This window comes from Micrasema longulum, unplaced genomic scaffold, assembly GCF_059751315.1.
Source record: "Micrasema longulum isolate JH-2025_06_02 unplaced genomic scaffold, ASM5975131v1 h1tg000502l, whole genome shotgun sequence".
Lineage (NCBI taxonomy): Eukaryota > Metazoa > Arthropoda > Insecta > Trichoptera > Brachycentridae > Micrasema > Micrasema longulum.
Window position 1 is genome coordinate 483035 of NW_028277699.1, and position 15929 is coordinate 498963.

General features: G+C 30.5%; 1 protein-coding gene across 1 annotated transcript in view; it reads left to right on the top strand.

Moving 5' to 3' along the window:
- Positions 1-15929, top strand: part of LOC148281035 (uncharacterized) — a 585537-nt gene that overhangs the window by 228095 nt on the left and 341513 nt on the right. The window contains exons 13-20 of the mRNA XM_088227431.1: positions 485-731; positions 3636-3762; positions 4813-4941; positions 6328-6457; positions 6552-7253; positions 9805-9965; positions 12351-13340; positions 14538-14680. Of these exons, the coding sequence (XP_088083557.1) occupies positions 485-731; positions 3636-3762; positions 4813-4941; positions 6328-6457; positions 6552-7253; positions 9805-9965; positions 12351-13340; positions 14538-14680 (2629 nt within the window). The remainder of the gene's footprint in view (positions 1-484; positions 732-3635; positions 3763-4812; positions 4942-6327; positions 6458-6551; positions 7254-9804; positions 9966-12350; positions 13341-14537; positions 14681-15929) is intronic.

Consider the following 15929-nt stretch of genomic DNA (forward strand, 5'->3'; position numbering starts at 1 on the left):
AATTTATTACTAAACGTTTCTGCCTCTCTAAAAGAGCAAGATATTCGTATTTAGATTGGAAATTTGTTTTTTAATTTATATGATAGATTTTTTGTTATATTGTATTTATAATTGTAAAAACACCTAAAAAAATTATAAGCATTTTATCTCGTGATTGTATGTTACCCATTTTTTTATGTTGAACATGGTTCTAATTAAAGTATTGAGCTGTGATATATCTTTAAAGCTTTTTTTGTCTCACGTAATTTTAGTACCGTGATAATTTAAAAACGTCTTACAAATTAATACGTTTAAAAAGTTTGAAAACTTGTTTTGCCTGACAAAATAATTAAAAACGTGAATTCAAATGAAAGACAAATTATTATTTTAAAAGTTTTAAGTTCAAAACGAGAGCTTCGGTCTTCTAAATGGTTTCGGGTATTCGAGGGGAGATTCCACTGTTTTAAAGAAGTAAAAAAGCTGAATTATATTTGTTTTCTTGCAGAGATCAAAATATGTTTTCAAAGCAGACCAGCTATGAGGAATATTACGATACGTCTAGCTACCCTTACCAAGGGGAGGAAAATTTTACGGTGAATGAAGAGGATAGGCAGTGGGACAGCGGGGGGTACTATTTTGGTCAGGACTACACCACGGCAGATAGATCTTCAGTTACCACTACTGTGGAGTACGAAAATACCATCAATAAGAGAAGATCTTCGGTGATTCAACTACCTCAAATACCTCCCAAAGTGAGTATTATCATCATACAGAAAAATGCGTACCTACCCACTCATCATAAATAAGCCACCTTTTAAATAAATTACAGTTCTAATTAATGTTTTAAATCCTAATATCTTTTAAACGTATTTTGTCTTACAAATATGCACGTAATTTAATAATTGTTGAAGTTTCAAAATGTGTGTCGTCTTACCCCACAACAGTTTAAAAACATGTTATGTCCGATGTCTTGCAGGAAGACAGACTCTTAAACAGGCGCCGCACCGTGGCGCTATTGGTTAAACGGCCAACTGTGAAACTGGCGTCGCGGATTTGATCCCCGCCAGTTCTAAGAAAAAACATCCAATAAAAGTTTTTTTCTGAATTCATTTATTTATTTATGTGTTTCACAGTTTTTAAATGTACAGAGTTTCTTTGTTTTAGGTCCCGACTAACTAGGAAATTCCTGTGTTTAGGAAGGACCTTCTTTTTTACATGTGTTATTGTTTACTTCACTAAATGATGCTTAATAAATTCAAAGAATAATAATAACATCAAAAAAGTTCAATATAATAATCAATAAGAAAACATGCATGTCATAATTATAAAAATTGAATCATAAATATAAATTAGAAAATATACCATTAATAGATAAGAAATGAGACATAATTATTATAAATTAGAAAACATACTGATAATAATAAAAACTGAAACATAATTACAAATTATAAAATAAAGCATTAGTAAATAAGAATTAAAAAAATTAAACATAAATATAAATTGGAAAACATACCGATAATAATAAAATTAAAGCATAAATATAAATTTGAAAATATACCGATAATAATAAAAAAAAAATTAAGAACAAATATAAATTAGAGAATATCCCATTTATAATTAAAAAATCAAACAAAAGTATAAGTACTAGTAATATTAAGAAAAATTAAACAAATGTTAATGAATAAACATAAAAAGTAAAAATCAAATACAAATAAAAACAATATGGAGATATTTAGCAAATAAAAACAACACAGTTTTTAGTCATGAAAACAATTTACAGGGTGTAAAAAGATCTACCCCTCATCCACTTGCTCACCTTCTTCTTATAAACATTGTAACTGACAAGACACCTTTATGTGTAGGTCCAACGTGTTAAAAACCCTAGGGCCCAATACTGCAAAATGCCTCTTAAAAAAGGCAGTTCTACTTTCAATTGGTCTGAATGCAGTGGTCTTAACTATTTTTCATATCCTTTCTTTCCGTCCTGTTGACAAGCCTCTAAAATAGAGGCTTAACAGGTTATTCCTTTTTTTTAAGAATATTTTTTTATCTTGCTGGCACAGCACTGGTCTAAACAATGCAACTCAGTTAATTTCAAACTATGCCCCGTAATACATACATGTTGAAAGTACTTTAAATAATAATATTAATAAATAAATTTAAAAAATGTGAGCCAACGTTATGTTAAAAAGTTGTTAAAAGTGTTTTGTTTTGCATATATGTAAATACGTTTTACACTGTAATAGTTCTAAATCGTGTTTCGTTTTACCTAATAGATATGTTTTAGACCTTTTAACTTTAAAAACGTTTTTGCCTTACAAAATTTGTACGTTTCGCACCATAGAAGTTCGAAAACGAATTTCATTTTAAATTTAAGACTGTAATACTTAAAAAGCGTATTTCTTCTTACAAATACGTACGTTATAAAGCATAAAGCATGAAAAGAATATATGGCTTCCGACCAATTTTAAAATAAAATACCATAAAGTATACTTTTAAACGTCTTAAAAGTACAAACCACACAGCAATTTTATCTTCAGAGTATTAAAATTCTTATTTTTACGAGAAAATATTAATTTTCTTTGTTGCATAAGATACTTTTATATTCTACGTTATCCTTTGAGTGAAGTCTTGAAACTCAATTTGATGTACTCCTAATAATAAAGTGCATTACAGTTCTTAATAAAAATCACACTTTCGTAGTAATATTGTTAAATCTTTTAGAATCTTCTTCACTATTTCGAATTCAGACTTCAATAAAAATTTTAGTAAATTTATTCTACTGGTTTACTAAGTTTGATATTTTTATTTGTTTACTTACTAAAAACATTATATACACATTAGTTGACTATTCAGACACAGTTTATAGTGACACAACCAGGAACAATTAATTAATTAAAAAACAAATCTTTCAAAATCCTTTTTATTCCAGCACGATTGGGCAAGTAGTGTAAAACCCAACCAGTTTTATTACCGGCACAAAGTATAAAGCAATTGGAAAAAAATAAAGTACATAAATAGACACCATAACTTATATTAGTTATTTTTTGCTGTTGGTATTTTCTTATCTTTTTAAATATTTGCCATACAGTATATATTTTTTTATTTAAGAGAAATATTTGCGTTCTATAATTTATGCAAAAATTTCATTTAGAGGGCAATTTTATACGAGTTATAAATAACTCACTCTTAGAAAATAGGAATAAAGTTAGGGAATAGTAGGAATTGAATCACGGACCTTTGATCCGTGAGTCCAAGACACTAGTCACGGGACTACAACCCGACTCTGTTGTTTAACGTTGTATTTTCATTTATTTATTTTTACTTTTTTTATTGTTGTATTTGTTTTTGATCAGACTGTCAGAAATAGCTAATGTTAATACGTCCGCTATTTGACTATGAATACTTTAGTTTTATTTAAGAAAAAAAAGATATTCAAGAGAGTAGTAATACAGTATCCTTATTAGAAATAATAATGGATACAAGAAATAATAAAACTAATATTCTTTGCGATATTAGTATCGCGAAAATCGCGATTGAATCTTCTCCATTTCAGAGACATGTTTTTTTACATGGTCGTGTGCCATAAACACTTGTAATTTTTGTTTTTTAATATATTTATGTTAATATTATAATATATTATTCTTTCATTTCAGGTTCGTCCCCAGTCCGTGATTTCTGAGGCGTACGGAGGCACTCCCAGAAGGACTTTACGAAGAGCAGCGAGTCGTGCTCAAGGACGAATCACTCCGGAATTGACGTCAAGAGGTGCTAGTTTACCAGGTACAAATAAATAGAATGTTTGTATACGTTATATCTTTGATCTTCGCGAATTCGACGAAATAGCCGAATATCGCACGCAACTACACTGGCTCAGTATCAGGCATAGAAGAAGCATTCACATTATTTCACAATATTTAAAATAATCCCACTTCGCCTGTTTATCTAAAAAAGAGAGCTCTTCTTACCTCCTTCACAACATGGAACAGCTCTTCGTTCTAGTAACGAGAGAACTCTTTAAATACCCTTTTATCGTTCTAATTGTCTTGCCTCCTCTTTCATGGTAGTAGCTGCTCGATTGTGGAATAATCTACCTTCTAATGTTAGAGCCCCTTTTTTATTTACATTTAAATCAAGATTGAAATATCACTTTCTAAATATTTTAGTTGTTCCTTTATTCTTCTTCTTTCTTTCCCATCCCCCCTCCTCTCTTCATAGTTAAGTGTTAATTTTTCATATATTTTTATTTTCTTAATCTTTGTTTTTAATTTTGTATGAAATTGTAAGATTCAATATGTCAATGAACTTGTAATTTTCTCAAACTGAACGGTTTGGGTAGGTAGGAAGAAATTGCCACAAGACAATATACCAGCCCTTATATGTATATAAATTGTAAATGTATATAAAGTGTAAAATAATAATAAATAATCATCCAACATTAGTCATTATATTATCATGAAAAAGTAAAATATTTTTCTTTTATGGTTTTTTAATCGCGTACTATTTACAAAGCAATACAATATGTTGATGTAAAAAATCGTATCTTTGTGACACTGTTATTAGGTTTTAAGCTTAAGAATTTTACAATTTCCGCCTTATTATTTTAATTCTTTTATTATTTACATATTACAACAGAGATGAAGAACATTTAAGAGAAGGTTATATAGAAGTCTAGGCATCTACAGGGCTTATGATCTGTCAATAGCTGGTTTAAGTAGCCACTTTAATGATGAATTGATGACTCTCTATTCTTTAAGAGGTGGAATTGAGTTTCTACAAACATTTGAACTTTAAAAAAAAATGTTGTTATCTTAATAATTGTTTTTGTTCCAGCTACTCCTCCTGGTACGCCCCGCGCCCCCCGCCAGCTCCCCAGGCCCCCCGCCCCCGCAAGTTTGCCACCCGTTCCGACGACTCCGAGAATGCTGCCTCGGCCACCAACCGCTGCGTCTCAGATCAATGGTAAAATTATCAATAAAAATCACTTATCACTTATCAATAAAAATCAATTGAAACTCACGCAATAATGCAAAGAATGATCTTATGCATGATTTTCAAATTTTAAAGATTACTTGGTATACCTGTTATTCTTTCTTTTTTCTCTGCTGCGCTTGAAATGTTTTTATTATTTTTAACTAAGGACCTTTAAATTATTTATAATAGCTTTTAAAAACAATATATTGCTTTTCTTACTATAATGAGTCATTATTTTGGATGTTTTTTTTTAAATCAACTTAAATCTATTGTCATATGTATATTTCATTTAAAGATTTTTCTCATCGTTTCTTTGAATCCCTTAAAATATGTATGTACGTATATATATGTTTTACCTTTTTGAAAAAAAAAAATTTTTGCATCTGAGCATGTTTTTCATTCTTTATTTTAATTCTTACCTTTTGATTACTATTACTAATTTTTTTCTTCATTTTCAATATTATTTCTATTTGTTAATACTAACTACAAACTTTGAAATAACTTTTTTACTAAGATTTTAATTTTTAAACTACTTCCATTTACGTTTTTTTTTCCTTCTCTTGTTTGCACTTAGAAAATAAATAACCACAAAGTTAGTGATTCAAATATAAAATTTAAAATAAAAATAGTTCATTGATAACCTTAGACATAATTATAAAATAATATGGAAACTTCACTGGTCCATTAGAGTTAAGTCTATCTGTGTAAACTATATAATTGTTCTGTATGTTTCCAGAATAAAAGAAAATTAAAATATTTAAAAAAATACCAATGAAGAAGTTCTGTGATACGAGAAATGGGATTCAAAAATTTTTTTACACGTGATAAAAATGAGAGCATTGAATTGTACGGGAAGTTTTTCGAAAATGTATTAAAAAAATCGTTTTTATAAAAATGATGTTTATTGCAATGCCACAGGTTTATGTGACGATGTTTTAAAAAAAAACTACTAACATAAAAAGTGTTATGTTCTTTTGGCAACCGGCAACAGATTTAGGATATTTAACGTTTAGTGAGAAAAAAATTGTTTCTCTAATTGTACGGGGTTCAACTTTTAAATGTCAAGAAAACTCACCGACCTGATCTCGTGACTGACTTGCGGGGGGTGTAACATTGAAGTTTTGGTGGAGATTATCAGGATTATTTTGCATATATTTTTTTGCTCGGTTTGATACTCTAATATTGAATAATAAAAAAAACGTAAAAAACACCGAACTTCCTCATTGAAGATTTTGACCCTATCCAGGAAATTTTTTATCTACCCCGCTGTTTAACCTTTTAATCCCAGTTTCTAAAGCTTAAAAATGAATGTCACTTGTCCTGTCCTCGTAATCTAACAATCTTAATTTCAGTAAAAATTAAATTGTATTTCAGATGGTTCGAAGTTTTACCCAAAGCCATATAATGAAGACTATAATTACGGGTATGATAGTTTGGAAGATCAAAGCCAATCAAATATTATCGATAGCACGGATACGAGTGATTATATTTGGCCTAGAAAAAGGTGCGTAAAAAAAAATAATTTTAATTTTTTCTCATCTGAAGTTTTATGTCATTGTGTTTAATGATAAAATTTTTAAAAAATATTGATTTTTCAGGTTGCCTTCAGTGACTGAATCGTCTCGCAAGCTCCCCGCTCCTCCGATATCCAAAACAAGAAATAATTATCAAACAGACTTTTACCAAGACCAAAACCCAACCGCACAAACACCTCAAGCCTACAACCAGTCATTTTTATATGATAATCAAACATCAACCTTAGATCAAAATAGCTATATCACTAATGATACTTATGACTCAATTAATAAAACGTACGTAGAAGAACAGCCATCTTACATGCAGGACCAACAAACTATCTTAGATAAGAAGCCAACTTTCCAAAAACAAAAATCTTACACGGAAGATAAATCATACAGTTTAACAGATAAACCATACGTGGATGATCAAATGAGCTTTATGAACGAAAGCTTTTACTCGGCTGAAAGTCAACCTTATATCGAAGAATCGGGATACTATGATGACCAAAAACCGTATTTGGAGACCCAAGAACCAATACAAAACCAGTCAACGTACCAAATGGATCAGACTGTATATTCCTTTGACAAGCAGCCGTACCAGGAAGCAGATCAAACTGTGTATAGTCAAGAACAAATGCCTTACTATGATGAATCATCTCAGCCTTATTATGAAGATCAGACGCCTTATAACAAAGACTTATTGCCATATCAACAAGACATCAATAATTCATATCAACCCGATGCACAACAGTATACACCTGTTACTTCAAGCATGCAAACAAAGTAAGTTCAACAATATTCTTTTTGGTATTAACCTCTTGAGACTTAAACTAGACCTAGCAACAAAACAAAAAAATTAAAACGATGCGACATTTCTTCATTATTTATAAAATAATTCAAATTAATATAAAAGTAAACAAAAGAAACATAAATATTTCATAGACATATATTTTTACAAAAGAAAATTAATTGATTAATTATCTTTTATAATTGTCTACTTAAATCGGAGTTAGATGGCAAAAAAATCATCAGTTATTCTCAAAAATATGCAGGTGAGCTGAAAAAATACTTCAATCAATCAATTTAATTTCCACAATAAATTGTTTTAGTGTTTTTTTTCGTTTTCAATAAAATTCATTACCTTTTTAAATATTAAAACAAGACAACTTAAAAAACAAAAAAATACTGATGGTCATTTTTCCCGTCTGTCTATCAAAATACGTTGTTAATATGAAAATCGATTTTTTTATGAATTTGTCATTTAACTCAAAAAATGCTAAGCCGGACGCAATTTTGAATGATTCACTTCAGAAGATTGAAAGGAACAACAACTTTATTTAATCTGTCAAATAATCTGTGCATGGTGTTTTTGCGATCAAAAACACACTAGATAATTGTTTTTATTAAAGTTAGTAATTTTTTTTTACATTTCCAGTGTAAAAAAATTTACTCACAGTGTTATAAAAATGTGAACTTAAAGACGCTTGAGGTATACGACAAATATTAATATTAAATCTAGGCTATTTGGTAAATACATGATATCTTTTTAATATACCTAAGCTTTGAAACATATAAAGATAAAATAATTCATTGTCAAAATTGTTCTCTTATTTATTTAAGTTAACGCTGACTTTGTTATGAGTATAAAATTAATTGGAAATTATCGAGTCATTAACAATATGATAAAAAAGTTCTACCCAGTAAAAAATATAAGTGAATTAAATAAAATACGCATTTTGGAAAACGTGCCTGCGATTTTGTTTGCATTTTTTTTCAAACTCTCATTTTCCCTTTGAAATAATTTTTTAACGCGTCATTACTTTATGGCAAAGTTGATTTAAATTACTTGACCTATTATTTATATAACAAGGTGAAAAATGACCGAGCATGATTTATTTATTACTCTTTTAAACGCGAAACGTAAGAAAAATGTAACTTTTTACGTCAAAGATAAAAATCCAAGAAAGGAGTGTTGAAACTGTATATAAAGTGTAAAATATTATTTGCAGCCTTCGTAATAAAATATAATGCTAAATAATATGAATGTGCGCCTTGGGTTTTTGAAACTTGTAAGTGTTCATAAATTTAAAGAACAATGCCTCATGCAACTATGCAACACTAATTATAATTGTCAAACCTCTGAAAATGTTACTACTGCACATGCAATATGCATTTAACCATGCAATGTTTGTGTTATAAAGGCAACAGCATATTTGCATACCTGGATAGAAGAAAAATAGCCTTATTTAATCTACGTTTTTACTTGATCAAAAAAAATGTATGATAAAAACAACACACATAATTAACTTCGAGGCAAATTTATTATTTTTTTCACAAAATCAATTAAGCACTATTAAAAAAAATTGTTACATGCAGCAGAGAGAGAAAACATTGGGCTTATGACCTGTCATTGGCTGGTTTAAATATCCGGCTGATCCAATTCACCTACTAGGCAACGCCGGGAAACCATTTTCAATTTTTTATACTTCTTCTTTTACCACTTTGTTAATTCAACAATGCTTTGAGTATGTCCAAATGTTTGTTGACAGGCTGTATTTCCTCTCTAGAGAGTTATTGAGATTGAAATTCTCTTCTCAACAATCTATTTATTTATTTACATACATTAGTTTATTGCACATTATTTGAGACATAAGTCACAACTCCATAGGACTAAAAGTCTTTTGTTGAAATGGGATGAGCAATCAGTTGACACAGACACATGAGTATATCACCACAAATATAGATCAGAAACACAATAAAAAGTTTAAAAAACAAGTATATGGCACATCAATATGGTAAACAGTAAACTCAAACATTCCGAAAATTATCAAGAAGTTTCCAACTGAAATCCCTCCCACTAAAGAAAAGCCAGTCCTTAAATCCTCTCTTGAAAATAATTGTTGTCCTTGAGAGCTTAATACGCTCTTCCAAAATATTGAACACTCTCGGTGCGAAAAATAAGAGATGTCTTTGAGCAAAAGTCGTATGGGTTTTTGGGTATGACATTATTCATAAATAATTCATTATGGTTTCTCTCTCTGTTGCAAGAAATTTAGATCTAAATAACTCCCTAGGTACGAAATCCAACATGTCTGCAAACATTTGTAAAAACTCAATATATTATTATTTTAACCAAAAACTCCATTCTCAAAATTGATGACGTTTTTTAATAATCGTCTAAAAATTATAGGTAAAAATGAAATCTTGTGATTTTATTGGAAATCACGTAAATTTTAAAGACATACTCCGGATTTAATCCTTTTCAAATACTCGTTCGTTTCCTATTTTTTATGTATTTTGCGAAATAATCAATTTGTTTTCCATAACTTTTCAGTTACATATCTGAAGGAAATCGGATCCCCTATGGAAACTCTCAGTGGAAAGGGTCAGAATCTTTGAACCAATTTCCAACAACAATGGGTTCTACGGTTTATGCTCCGGAAGTTTCTAAAAGTCTCCCGACGAGCCAATCATCAACTACTCCGTTAGCTGCAGGTAACAAATAACATACCTACAAAGTTTAAAATTTACATTTTCATTAGAAAATCTTAATAATTGAGGCAAGATTATTATTTATTTATTTATTTGACCGACTTATGCAGTTCATTCTAACAATGGTACATACAATTTCTTATAATAAATACAGGCACTAATAAAATAAAATACAATAAAATTAAATTAAAGCTAGGACAAAAAAAAAAAAATACTAACTCAAGACAAGATCCGGTCTATCTTAGTGGTGTTTTAAATCTATAAAGACGTACACCAAAAAAGTTCAGATCTTGTCTTGAGTTAACAATACGACACAATCGGGACATTGGTGCATGCAAGCCATAATTTGTGCTGTGTTGGTCGAGGAACAGCACATCATTATTTCGCAACCGGCGGATCGGAACATTGAATGCCACCTGTCCCAGTAACGATGGTACATCAATTAAGCCATTTAGAAAATTAAACATAAATATGGAGTCAATGTTATTTCTACGTTTTTGTAGACTTGAGATTTTTAACATTGACTCAATTTCTCCGTAAGTGTAGTCTCCTCCCTCAAGCCCAATCATCCATGCTACTTTTCTTAGCAAACGACGTTGCACCGATTCGATACGATTTATCAAAGTTAGTACAAAATTTACTCTGAAAGAAGATGAAATTAGTTTTTTTAAGAAGTTTAATAAAAAATAAATGTATCACCTTTATCATTGACACCAAAAAAATCAGTTCAAGGTGGCTTAGTATATTACGTCACTTTTTATAAATTTTGAAGGAGAGTAATTTTAAAGTTAGAAACAAACAGTCAAAAATGATATAATAACATCAACAAAATTCGGTTTAAAGACAGACCAGCAAAGTTTCTAAATAATTGTACATATTAAATTGTGGTACAACAAAAGGGTGTGTTTATGTGTATTTGTATGAGAGTAAGAGTACAAGTGTATTTGTGTGTATTTGTGTGGGATTGAGTGTTCAGGTGTGTGTAATTGTACGCATCATTAAATAGCAAGTGGGATCGTATCACAACCAGAAAGAATGAGTATTAATTTATTTTTAAATAAATTAAGGGGCGTGTTAAATATATCAACAGATGAAAAAAAAGATTTTATAGTTAGGGCAAGAACGATAGAGAATAAAGTGTTGTGCATAGTTTATGTATAAAAAAACATTGTAAAAAAACTATTTGAAAACCCAGTAAAATGCATTGTAAAAACAAAATTCATAGTAAGAAATATAGTAAAAGACATCATAGAAAACATTATTTAAAACCTTGTAAAAACATATTGAAAATCAAAATTCAAAGAATTTAACATACTTAAAGACGTAACAAAATAAATAAATAAATTAAATTTTTGTATGGCAAAAAACATATTTAAAAAACAAAACATAGTAAAAAACATAGTAAAAAGTTTTTTTTTAAATTATCAACCGTTAGTCCATATTTATTGATAGTATGTCTTGTCTGTTGTCAAAACATGTTTATTGTTGAGTGACGTATGTCAATTTCCCATACTCTTGAAAAAAAACAGACATTAAGTGACACGGAGTTTTGAACGAAGACCCATCATATTTTACCAAATTGTAGATCTCATTGAAACAAATCCGGTAGTATATATAACTCAATATATCTAAAACTTGTCTATCTTTCCACTTTTGTTTTTACGTTTTTTTTATTTGATATGTACAATAGTGATTTTGCACAGCTGACGTAATTGGGGTAAAGTCCAAGCTTCTAAAAAATATCTACAATAAGACGGCGTTCCGTATTAAATTTCATGAAAATTATTGTAAGAGAAAAGAAAGACATTTTTGTGAAGGTAATATGGACGTCTATCAATGTCTGGTTTAAGCGGCCACTTTACCAATTGTGCAAAATTTACAGTTCGGTCTATTTTTAGACATCAACTTTTTCTCGACTCTTTAATCTGTTAACTTTTGTTGAATAAGAGATCCATCTAGCTGGATTATTTCACCATCTAGGCGACGCTTGAAAATACAATAATCAACAATAACTTGAGAATATCCAAATGTTTGTAGCTAAGGCTGAATTCTTTATATATGTTTTATCTCTCTGTTGCACTAAGTTTCGAAATTAATAACTCTAAAGGAATTGAAATATATCCTTGCGCATAAACATTTTGACAAACTCAGGATATTGCTGATTAAAAATGAAATTCTTTTTTCTGTGCCAAGTAGTCAAAGTTTGATTGAAACCCTGACGTTCAATAAATAAAATATTAATGGATAGTAAATTTAACAAATTTACATAATTTTCAATTAAATTACGTTTTCATGTAGTACGAAATCCACGGTTACATATTTATTATGTTTAAAAGATATTTGTATCATATATTTTTTATTAAATGGGATGTTTTCGCTGTCTTTCAGGAATAGCTGGTGCACCAGTTGCAGCAGCCGCTGCAGCTCAAACTTTTGGACGCCTAATGGCCAGCGGAGCTATGAAGCTTGGGAGTTTACTCTCTGCTGCAGCTCCTAAGATGCCACCAGTTACTACAGCGCCAACAGCGGCGGTTGTGCCACGGCCACAACTCCGACAGCAAATTTCTGTCGTAGAGCCAGAATCTGCATACTCATACCCTCCAACATCAACGGCTTATCCATCGGTTACTTACCCGCCAACCACATACCCCGAAACAACTTACCCAGAAACGACATACCCTCAAACAACATATGCAGATACCACCTATGCTCAAACAACGTATGCCGAGAGTTCATATCCTCCAACGTCTTATCCAGAAACGACGTACCCGCAAACAACCTATCCAGAAACAACATACCCAGAATCTACTTACTCTCAATCAACATACCCTCAAAACACCTACCAAACGTCAGTGCCATCGTCAACCTACAACGACCCGCACACAGATGTTGATCAAAGTTATAATAATTACAATGACCAAGAAAGGAACTTGAAACGCGACTCTTTAGATTACAGCACTCATGAAGACACCTTATCGCAAAACGAATACATACGAAAACAAGGATACCTCCAAAACCAGGACTCCATGGAAGACTATGTATCAGATGAACACGGCATGCACGACTACAACAGCAAAACTCATGGCCAAGATTCACCAGTATCTGTCATACACGTTGACAGGCTTGAACCAATTTCCGGATCGTTTGAAGATGACAATGATAGGGATAGAAGGATCGAAAATTCATTGGTGGAGCCGTATAGACCAAAACCTATGTCACCCGCTGGGGGGTCGAGAAAGGCGTCAGTGGAAGCGTACAGATCACCTCCTGCTACTGACAGTCTCCTTATATCAGGACTCAGTGCGGGGATGAAAGATTTACTACCAGAACTAGTTGGAAGTCCACCGCCGGATACAAGAGCACCGCTCAGTCATGCAGGTAAGAAGTGTGTCGGTGGTTATCAAAACTGGTAAAAAAACATTTTTTATGGAAACACGATTAAAAGCTTAGTTTTACATAGAATACTTATTTCAAAAATGGGAAAATCCAATATTATACCATAATAATTGTGGTCAGAAGTTGATTTTATATCGAAATCGGCAACATCCACTCAATAACACTCAATAACACTCAATAACACTCAATAACACTCAAATAACACAATAACATTCAAAACTATTAGTTTTGTTTATTTTTTACTTCGTTAAAGTGACAACCCTGACACAGACATTCAATGACAGATTAGATCAAAACTGGTTAAATCCACGAATTAATTTCATCAAAACTATCCATTCCGATATATCAAAATGAGTTACATCCAAATTATATATAAGTTTTACACGAAAACTAAGTCTAATCGATCAAATCAAATAACGTAGAATGCTTTTATTACCTACGTCAGACCTACATATAGTCTAAATAACAATTTAGTCGAATAGCAATAATCAGTTTCAGAAAAGTGTTCTTTGTGAAAAATGCTTAGTCAGGATATATCCATTTTTGATGTTAACCGACACAAGTATCTAATTGTTGCATAAAATAACAATTATTACTAACTAGATAATGTTTACAATACTATTAATTTTATACAACTACTTTTAAGATAATGTATTTTCATTAAACTATTGACACCTATTGGCAACAATGCTAAACTTTTTATTTCGCATATCATTTTATTAAGACATCTTTTGTGAGGGTTTGAAACCTGAATGTCTCTTTTAGCAAATTATCTAACCATTTAAAACGCGAAATAGTTTTGCTTTACAAAAGGTAAGATTCTTTGCTATATTGAAATTGTAGAGGGTGTATTTCAGAAGATATTACTTCATTATTCCTCAAGGCTTCCAAACAACAGACTTTACTGTTGCATTTTTTTTTTATATGAGCTTTCAGGGTTGTTTGTTTTGAAATTAAACAAACAGTAAAAATATAAATAAGAGATTGTAAAAATAATTATTAACCCGTGGTTTATATAGACTTTGTTTAAAGTTACAACGGAAAAATGCGCACCACAAGCGGATAAAATATTAAATTAATTTGTGTAACTGTTTAATTTAGTTCTCAAAAAGTTTTTTGTCCTTAATATTCTTAAAACTTGGTTCGTTTAAATAAAACACTCTTTGATGTTTTTTTCAGAACCAGAAACTGGAAGCCTTGTTGGATCAGGATCGGAGAAAGCGAAGAGTGTATCGTTTGAGGAAGAAGAGACTACAAGGAAACCAGCTGGTCCGAGGCAAAGATGGCACTGGGCGTATGCCAAAATAGTGATGCAGCTAAACGTGAGTAGATTTAAAATGTATATTAAGTTTTTTTAATGCATCTTAAATTATCATAATCGAAGGCTGATGGCTAAAAAGATATAAATAATTGAACTTTTTGTGATTTGATTATTAAGTCTACACACAGGTGTATGATACGTATTATTTATTTTAAATGACGTTAAAAATTCGTGCAATGGCGAAAGATTTTCTAGATTATTACTTGTATCATTGGAACATATTTTTAATTCTAATTACAAAACACACATGACGTTATAATTGCACTCGGGTTTGCAAACTCATTCTAGGACCGTTACAATGAATTAATTTAAGAAATAATCAAATATAGATAGATAAAAAATAAATATAAACAAAATATAAAATGGACACATCTTGGAAACTTTTAAAGACAATTTTACATACTATGCAATATAACACTAGCATAAGTCAAGGGTTGGTGAGGAACGGTTTCAAGAAATAGTTTTTTGGTAGGACATGGTAATTATTTATAGACTTATCCAGCCTTGATTTAAATGAAGTTGATTTAAAATAAATATGCAGAAGGTTTTAAAATTAAAAGAGTGACCCCAATTTAAAATAAAAGGAGTATGTTAAGAAGTGGTTAAATAAGACACGTAAGTTAGTTCTATATGTGTGTGTTATAACCAAATATTAAAAACCAAAAAATAAAAATACTGCATAAATAAAAAAAATCATACCTGCGTTATCGGTCGACAAAAATTTTCTCCTATTTTCACCGGTCCACGGGCTTAGAAAGATTGAATAACCGTACACTACACTACAAAACGTCATATAATCCAGACGAATTTGCTATAATCTTCCTTGTTTGAAGAACCTTCTGAAAACCCAGTAAGCGATATAAAAACATACCATTATTAGTCGCAAACCCTACATGTCCTAGACTTTTGACATTGGCCTACATAAAGTGAACTACACCTATGCTTAATTGTATATGGTACTCTTTATGCTGGTACCAGTATGTAATATTATGTTAATTCTTATCACAAATAAACTCCCATTGAGAAATATCAATGCAACGTTTTCAATGTCTATGGCACAACATTGCATTTATTCTTTACCTGCATTATGCAAGTTGAAATGTTAATTAGCATTTTTATGAAACATTATTAAGAAGTGTTTCATCTCATCTGCATAATTGTGCAATTTTGCAAAACTTTATCGATTAATATTTGGGTAAATGTAAAACTAAATTGCTGAGGGTTTATTTTGTAAAATTTACGTGCTCGGT